Raw genomic sequence first — 9,019 nt, 5'->3', positions numbered from 1 at the left:
TGTGTATGTCGCTGCTGGGAGATTGCTGGATAACGTGGTTTCGAACATCCCCCAGTTTGTGCGTCTGCGGTTTATAACCGGCTTGAGCTGTTTAGTTGGCAATGAAATGGTGTACGTTAAGTACCTATGATCTGAGAAGGAGTTGTCTATAGACACTCTCCAATCCTTTAAAATTTGAGACCCTCGTTCATTGACACACGTGATGTCTAGAACTTCACTTCTCGTAGTTGTTACAAAAGTAGGGGTATCACCTATGTTACTAATATAAAGATTGTTACACATAATGAATTCAAAGATGTACTCACCACGTGCGTTTGTGTCTGAACTGCACCAGACATGATGATGTGCATTAGCATCTGCTCCGAATATGAATGGGGTGCCACGTCTCGATGCTTCATGAACTGCGTCTCTTATGAGTTGTGATGGAGGTGGTTGCTCCGCGTCGTGTGCCATATAGGATGAGGCAAGCCATATCGTCCTTCCGCAGGACTTCACTGCCGTGATTACGTTGCCCGCATCGCTAAATTGTATTAGTAAATATACATTAATACATTTCTTTGCTAGTATGCACGACCTGGGTTTACCTTTGTCAGTGACATAAACCAATTTGTACTCTCTGCTGCTCAAACCGCAAACCCGATCTTTTACGACCCATGGTTCTTGGATGAGCACGATATCCTCTTCTCTTTCTGCGAGACGGAGGATGAGTGCGGCTGAGGCCGCCTTACTGTGGTGGAGATTGATTTGTACAATCTTCACCATCGCTATTGTAGGTTATTGAAGGGCAGCCAACCACGGTTTGGTCTGCGTTCTCTTCATCGGATATAGGGGGGAGAGACTCCTCATCCTCCATAGCAGAGAGATCGGAGTATTCCCACTCCATGTCCTCTAAGGTAACCCTTTCGAAGAGTTCGCCTACCATGCCGGAGTTGGAAGCCACCCCATCGTTGTCTGTGACAACCTCGTTCACTTCCGCTGATGAAGTTATATTTTCTGCGGAGGTGCTCTTGCTAGCTACATCCTGTCTGTAGACATGGAGAGTCAGCGTTTGGAAGCCGTAATTAATCTTCCATTTCCTGTTGGCAAGTGGGTCCAAAGATTCCTCATTGAGGATTATCACGGCCAGTCTCCTCTTGCCGTCCACTTCGCCAATCTTTGCTACCTTCCAGTCGCTGGTAGGTAGTTCGGGGTTGCCTAGCTTTATTAGATCCAGGACTTCCTCTGGATCCGAATGGAAGTCTGGTATCCAGGCTCTAGATCTTGGCCGGTTGGGAATGTCTTCTCGGCGGACCACATCAAGGCGGGCCCCCGGCCAAGGTTCCCCTATGCGATTAATCGCTAGGGTGTAAAGGTCCATTAATTTGACGCGGGATTGAAACCATCCCGCATCCGAGCAGCTGGGTGGAGGTCCTGGATTTTCTTTCAGTATGTCCCTATACACCTTCCAGAGGCTCCTATTGATTAAGTCCCAGTTTGCTTGAGAGATCGCACCATCATGGGAACTGCGATCAATCACTGCCCGTACATGGCTTCCTTTCGCTACTTCCGCGAAAGACCTCTTCGGAGTGACTTTAGTCATTTGAGTGGCGGACACCTTAGTTCGTTTGGCTTCAGCCGATGTCCCTTCACTCGATCTCTTCCGCTTGCCTTGTGCGGAGTCCATTTTGGCCTTCTCCCGGTGTTCGGTAATGAAGGCTTCAGCCCACGCCTTGGAGTCTGACTGTTCCTCCGTCAGATCCTCTTCTCTAGTGTCCTTCAGTCTCTCCAGGATTCTGAAGGCCGATCGCCTGGTACGATAGTACCTTTCTGATGCACTTATTTGCTTCCGGGGGTGTGTACTACCCGGGGCAGTGATAGTGCCAGAAGGGCAGACATCGGAAGCCATTGGCTTAGCCATGTGGTCCGATGCTGCCGACGTTGAGGGGGGTGTTTCTCCTTTCGGAGTTCCCGTGCCACCTGGAGTGACAGGGACAGCAAGGTCTGCTTGTCTTTTGACAGGGCAGCTCTTGCTTCCCAAGGATTTTGTTGCGAGGGGGGGTATATTGCTGGCACCAGACGTAGATGGTGTGTCATCCTCAACTTGTCTTAGGACAGGGTTGGGATTGTTGCCAGTGAAAGGTCTCGCTGCCGTAGAGGCAGTCCCAGAAGGGACGGAGCGGGAGTTAGGCCCTGGCTTGGCCACAGGCTTCACTCCGCTTACCTTAGTGGTCTTCCTTGTTCACACAAAAGTTTTGGTTTTTTTTGTTTTTATCCCCTTTATTTATTACAGTTTGTTATATATTAACAATATGTTATTTTTGTACAATTAGTGTATATTATGTTCTTTTACCAATGTAAGAAGAATCTGTTAGTACTATTTTTTTTTTGTTTTTGTAATTATTGTACAATGTACATCTTATAGTTAGATCAGTCGGTGTGAGTCGCTTTAATCTTCGTTTAATATTTTCTGTCGGTACTATTTACGCATTTGTTCGTTTTGGTGGACTGACAGTTGCTGTATATGCTTAGTGCTACATTTTGTGATTGTTTCTTGGAATATGTCTATGTTTAAGTCACGATGTATGGCTTTATTGGAAATAAACCAACCAGCATTTATTATATTTCGTAATATTTTGGATTGTGTTCGCTGTATGAGCTGAAGATTTGTGTTTTTAGCCGTTCTCCATATTTCTATTCCGTATTTCCAGATAGGAGTAATAATTGTTTTGTATATAGTCACCTTATTATAAAGTGATAGTTCTGATGCTGGTCCGATTAGCCAACTTAATTGCCGGTACTTATTCTTAATTTGATTTCTTTTGTTAATGATATGCTGTTTCCATGTCAGTTTTTCGACAATAGTTTAAACCAAGGTATTTTGCTGCTGGGCAGATTTCTATTTTGTTGTTTTTTAAAGTAAGATTAAATTTTGATGTCTTTTTGTTTGTATATATAACTTGTATAGTTTTGTCTGTATTAACTTCTATACCCCATTCGTCAAACCAGTTTACTGTATTGTTTATTAATTTTTGAAGTGTAAAGGTCGCCACTTTTTCGTCATTATTTGATGCCATTAATACAGTATCCACAGCGATCATTGCATTATCTGTTGTCGGAGTTGGCACATCTGCGGTGTATATTAGATATAAAAGAGGACCTAATACACTACCTTGCGGTACTCCAGATGTCATTGATAGGATATCGGAATATTCGTCTTCATATCTTATATAAAATTTTCGATCAGTTATGTAGCTCTTCAAAAGTTCAAAGTAGTTTTGTGGAAAGATTCGTATGAGCTTATGCAAAAATCCTTTATGCCAAACTTTATCAAAGGCTTTTGCAATGTCCAGGTATACAGCTACACAATATTTTCTGGTGGATAGAGAGGTGTATCCCCATCTTAAAACTGAAAACCCTCCGGAGACATATAGTTTTTAAGTAATTTAAAGTTAAAGTTGTGTAATTTAGCAAAACGAATTGTATGTACATACGTTCGTATGCAGAGATGTTCAGCGGGGAGTTGATTGTAAATCTGCAGTATTTTTTGCTGTAATTTAAAATTGTGAAATATTTTTGAAAATATAAACATACAAAAAAGCGTCGCGGGATGAATAAAAACAATGCGAGTGTCTGGATTATGTTATGCACGTATTCATCTCATCGAATCTTAAAAACAATGATATTAAACGTATCACAAAAAATAATAAAGTAATTAAAAGCCAAAATTTACGGTTTCTAAGAATATTGTATTGCTTCGATCAGTTTTACAAACGGGTCCTCATGCTTTTTATAAACAGATTTCTCCACAAAAATTCGATTATCATGTCTGTAAAAGAAATAGGATGCGTACCGTGGTACATGATGTGCACATTTTTAGTTTCTTCTATTTCCCAACCTCCTTACTTTCATACAAACCAGCGAAACACAGGTATGTTTTTTATGTACAAATTAAACACAGCGAGAAAATGTCCCACCCGATCATGATTACAATAACGAAAGTAGTGAAATGCAGAAAACAGTGAATGACGTAAACGCAGTCCCCTGTCAGCTGTTACGATCAAACTAATGAGAACTCCATGTAAGTGAAAAATTCCTTCCTTCCGTATCGTAGTATCGTAGATTTTATTTCACGATATTTAAAAATTTCCGTAATACCCTGGCAGCTGATTGCTCTCTCACCACACAGTGTTGCCAAGCAGTACATTTCGTAATCATTTACAAAATAAACTTAGAAAAATTATAATTTTTATTAAGATAACTTAAAAACACTGTTGAATAATGTTAATTATAGATAAATGAACTATTTGCTTTTGTTGGTTTTTGGCTTTGGTTTATTAAACAATGAAAAATTGTAACTGATAACGCGGATGTGTGAAAAAGTGTGTAAGCAAAAATATGAATGGCAACATTGTGTAGATACAACCAAACACATACACACACGAACCGATGTATTGTGTAAATATGTAATTAAAAGAACGCAGTTGTTCTCGGGGGTGAGTTTTTGTGCACGGTAAGGGACTGCGGTAAGGGATTCCGTGCGGTGTTCACTGTTTTCAGCATTAGTTAGCTAATGTACACCAACAAAATAATGTTAGTACACCATTGTTTTAAATAGGCAATGGCAAACCTCCGAGTGTATTTCTGCCATGAAAAAGCTCCTCATAAAAATATCTGCCGTTCGGAGTCGGCTTAAAACTGTAGGTCCCTTCATTTGTGGAACAACATCAAGACGCGTGCACACCACTTATAGGAGGAGGAGCTCGGCCAAACACCCAAAAAGGGTGTACGCGCCAATTATATATATGTTAATTTTGAATATATGAATTGTTATGCTCTAACAGGGTTAATAAATATTTAATGAAAATGATTCATTCGATTTTGCATAATTTTGGTCTGATTTCGGAGGAAGTGTAGATGATCTAAGGGGGCTTTATTTACATCTACAAAGCCAAGGTAGGGTGGGTATAGAGCAGCCACACGACATACACATGCGCTGCCAGGCTTAAGGATTCCTAGGCCGTTTAGAACTGTAGGTGGAAGTTATCTATGTTGGCAGTTTTTAATTTTCTCCGTGTGTAATTTATTTAGTTTATCTTGTGAGGCGATATTTATGATGGTAGCTTGATTCTACTGCTGTGTTTTCGAACCCACGTACTAAAGCTCCGTGACACAAGCGAGGGCACACGGCGCAGTTTATCGAAGAATTTTTCTTGAAAAATGATTGCTTATAATACTGCATTTCATTTCAAAAATTTTTAATTATTATAGGGTGGCAATCTTTAAAAATGTTTATTTTGGTTATTTCTCTTTGGGTTCATTCTACACGTGTTCAGTAGAAGGCAGAATAAAAGAAATTGCAAAATATTTGTTAGCTTCTTGGATTCAATCAAGTTGTCTGGAAATGGAACTATTTACTATAAATCGGTTAGTTATCTATTAAACAGATAGATTATAAATTTGCTAAAATTACTTATTTAAGATACACTGATGATAAAATTGATGAGGCCAAGAAAAATGAGGATGCAATTCTGAAGAAGATACTCCAAAAAGTGGAAAAACGCAAAAGGAAAAAGAGCGCTGCCGCCGAACTGCTGTATTCAAATGAACAAACAGAGGGAAAGTCCAAACCCATTATTGAGGGCATAAATGAAAGCGAACTAGTCCAAGAACTTAAGAACGAAAACGCTGAAGAATCTGCCGTCATCGATAATGATGTCGATCCAATCGCCAGCGGCGCACCCGTGTTTGAAACAACCAATTTTCAAGTGCTCGGCGAGGATGTGTACAATAGTAAACCAAAAGCAGTCAATATGGTGCTGCCGTCTTGGCTGGCGCATCCCACAATCATCTCAACAACTATAACACCAAAACCCGATGCAGTGGCAGAAATATCAGAAATTGCTAAATTAACCTACTTAGCACCGCATATAAGACAGTCACTCAAAGAAATGCACGTGACAAGACTATTTCCAGTACAAACGACAGTGATACCATGCTTACTTGAGGCACACGCTAAGCCGCCACCATTCCGACCACGCGACGTCTGCGTTTCAGCACCTACAGGTAGTGGCAAAACTCTAGCCTTTGCCATACCAGTGGTACAATTATTAGCTAATCGCGTAGAACGTAAAATACGTGCATTAGTTGTACTGCCAGTTGGTGAGTTGGCATTGCAAGTTTTCAAAGTGTTCAAAAAGTTATGTGAAAAAACTGATTTAGCTGTTTGCCTTCTATCCAAGAAGTTTCCATTTGCTCAGGAACAAGAAAAACTTGTAGAGCGTTATAAAGAACAATATTACTCAAAGGTGGATATTCTAGTAACGACACCAGGTCGCTTGGTTGATCACATGCATGCAACAAAAGGTTTTTGCTTAAAAGCTTTACGTTTTCTGGTTATTGACGAAGCTGATCGTATAATGGATGCAGTTTTTCAAAACTGGCTCTATCATCTGGATGAGCATGTGCGTGCTACGTCGGATCAATTGCTTTCTGGACGCGCAGCACCACTCTGTTATCGAGAATTGGAGTCGAGGAGTGGCGCACAACCGCATAAGTTACTTTTCTCGGCAACGCTTTCGCAGGATCCGGAAAAATTACAGAATTTAAGATTATTCCAACCTAAGTTATTTACTTCTGTGCTTTTTAGCTTGTCGGAATTACAGGAGAAGTTTGCAGATGCAACTAACAACGAAGAACAGAATCCACAATTGAATCGTGGTGAATTCGTAGGAAAATATACAACACCAGCTGAGTTGACCGAACGCTACTGCATCACAGAGAATCGCATTAAACCATTAACGCTCTTTGCCTTGATCAATGAAAATGAATGGACGAAATTTATGTGTTTCACAAACAGTGCCGAGGCGTCGAGCAGGTAAATAATAAAATCATAAGCGAGTTTGTTCAATTTAAAAAGTACCTTAATTTTTCTATAGATTATCTTTTGTTTTAAAATCGCTATTTAATGAGAAGCTGATCATAGGCGATTTGAGTGCTTCGATTAGTCCAAAAGAACGTGCAAATGTGTTAAGTCAATTCGCGCGTGGGCGTGTTCATGGGTATATATTATATAAATTTATACAAATAATTAATGGTGGAGAAACTTGAACATTTTTTCCCAGCCTTGTTTGTTCAGATGCACTGGCTCGTGGTATTGATCTACCTGTTGTGGACGTTGTTATCTCTTATGATTTGCCGCGCCACATTAAAACCTATATACATCGTATTGGACGCACAGCGCGTGCGGGTAATCTTGGAACAGCGATAACAATTCTAACACTAAAGGAATGGGAGCGCTTTAATGTAAATTTGTAGTAATTTTGAAATTCGTAATATAATATTAATTATCAAACAATCATTGCATTACAGCACATCCTCGGCGAAGTAGGTAAAGTTTTAACGAATGAAATTACCGTAAACACCGACTATGAGACGGAATATGCCAAATCGTACACACTAGCGCTACAGGGTTTGCGTAAGAAACTTGAACAAGAAAAGCGAGTTCAATTATTGCGAAAGGAGCACGTCAAGGATAAAGCCAAATTTACAGCTAAAGATCCTTCGAAAATGTCCATTATGGAAAAATTGCAGTTACAGGCTTTTACACAGGTGGAAAATGTCGAAGGAGACGATCAAGAACCGAAAAAAAGTCAGAAAAATAATCAAAAAGATATGTTTATCAAGCGCAAGAAATTTAATGCGAGCGCAGGTAAATCTAAAGATATTCAAAAATAAAGTTGTTTATAAACAATTTGTGCGTTCCTTTATTTATATATTCAGTATTCGGTCCATTTTATAATTTTTCTTTGATAAAGGCAAAAATGCAAGCCAGACCACTGAAATTCTGAATAACAACTAATTACGTGCAATCTTGGTTTCGTCGAATTCGTTCAGGCATTTTTGATGTTAAAGCAAATGTTGATAAAATCCATGTTATGCATTTTGTTTTCATTTCATTCACCTCTACCAAGTGACGTGACCAAGTTCCTCTTACAATTTTTTTTTCACCATAGCTATCAAGCAAACCTTGAAATCTATCATTCTTGGGTAAAATCACAGAAATAATCGAAGTTCACCGGTATGATAGTAGACCTAGAATCGCCCAGGAGTTAAAGGTCGACCATAAAAATTTCTAAACCATTTGCACAAAAAAATGGATTTCTATTGGATTGAATATTTTTTCTGTTGGTAATCTAATAATTTTTAATAATGAAAACTCCTGCATAGAAGCAACGTAAAAGCTAAAATGCTTGCAGTTTTATGGTGCCTCAGGAACAACTGATGCTTTTGCACGGCATTGTCTGATTTGTATTGTTTTTTGGTCACAATGGGAATGTTTGTGTTTCTACTTTAATAGCAGAAAACATTTTATATAGATTTTTGGCTAATTCTGCAGAAGTAATTGTCTAGTCGAATTATTTCAGTACCCTAGACCGTATTCTGCATAGTGGGAATCGAACTCAGAATCAACTGCCAGTATCTTATGCATACGGACGCAAAGGATTATGTCGTTACCATGACTGTCGCTTCTAGATTACCGGAAAGACACGAATTTATAAAATATCCGACCAAGGACCGTAATTTCAACTATATTCCGCTAAAATGTAAGACAACAGCTACTGCTTGAATAAAAAATTATTTGCCACTTTTCTTTCTAAAGGAAATAAGAAGAAAGCACGAGGGGATATAGGGAAAAATCATTAGCGCTTTAATTTCACAGATTATTTATTAAAACCCCTTTAAATGTTTTCTACTGTTTTAAACTTTATTTCGTTGCATATTTTTGTTCTTAAAATTATTCATCTCATATTCAAATTTCACGTTTGTATAAATATATAATTATCTAGATTCTGAGGAAATTTAAAGAAATAAATAAAATATAATAAAAACCCAAATTTCGTATTGAAAGCTACAAATCCTTTTATTTTAATGGATGAATTTAAGCAAAACTTCGTTTTATAATACATATACATATGTAGTTTTAAAGCAATTTAATAATATTTTTATTCAATTGCTGTGCTATATGGTGTAATAATGAAAA

General features: G+C 38.7%; 2 protein-coding genes across 5 annotated transcripts; one reads left to right on the top strand and one right to left on the bottom strand.

The window, feature by feature from the left end:
* Positions 1–243: 243 nt before the first annotated feature.
* LOC128862517 (uncharacterized) lies at positions 244–3,900 on the bottom strand. 3 transcript variants are annotated; one of them, XM_054101194.1, is made up of 4 exons: positions 3,830–3,900; positions 3,471–3,526; positions 585–3,385; positions 244–520 (listed from the first exon to the last, which is right to left on the bottom strand). In XM_054101194.1, exon 3 carries the CDS (start codon positions 1,895–1,897, stop codon positions 725–727), a length of 1,173 nt encoding a protein of 390 aa, XP_053957169.1. In that variant the 5' UTR covers positions 1,898–3,385; positions 3,471–3,526; positions 3,830–3,900; the 3' UTR covers positions 244–520; positions 585–724. The 3 variants fall into 3 exon arrangements, with proteins under 3 accessions (XP_053957169.1, XP_053957168.1, XP_053957166.1); XM_054101193.1 differs by having other exon boundaries at positions 3,710–3,888; XM_054101191.1 differs by having other exon boundaries at positions 585–3,526; positions 3,830–3,898.
* A 1,397-nt stretch (positions 3,901–5,297) lies between these two features.
* Positions 5,298–8,673, top strand: LOC128861139 (probable ATP-dependent RNA helicase Dbp73D). 2 transcript variants are annotated; one of them, XM_054099059.1, is made up of 6 exons: positions 5,298–5,403; positions 5,459–6,853; positions 6,915–7,037; positions 7,101–7,281; positions 7,348–7,687; positions 8,403–8,673. In XM_054099059.1, exons 1-6 carry the CDS (start codon positions 5,381–5,383, stop codon positions 8,408–8,410), a joined length of 2,070 nt encoding a protein of 689 aa, XP_053955034.1. In that variant the 5' UTR covers positions 5,298–5,380; the 3' UTR covers positions 8,411–8,673. The 2 variants fall into 2 exon arrangements, with proteins under 2 accessions (XP_053955034.1, XP_053955033.1); XM_054099058.1 differs by lacking the exon at positions 8,403–8,673 and having other exon boundaries at positions 7,348–7,713.
* The last annotated feature ends 346 nt before the right edge of the window (positions 8,674–9,019 follow it).

Source organism: Anastrepha ludens, chromosome 4, assembly GCF_028408465.1.
Source record: "Anastrepha ludens isolate Willacy chromosome 4, idAnaLude1.1, whole genome shotgun sequence".
In the NCBI taxonomy this organism is placed as follows: Eukaryota; Metazoa; Arthropoda; class Insecta; order Diptera; family Tephritidae; genus Anastrepha; species Anastrepha ludens.
Note: the sequence above shows the minus strand (reverse complement) of the source record. Positions and strands in the feature narration are given on the sequence as shown.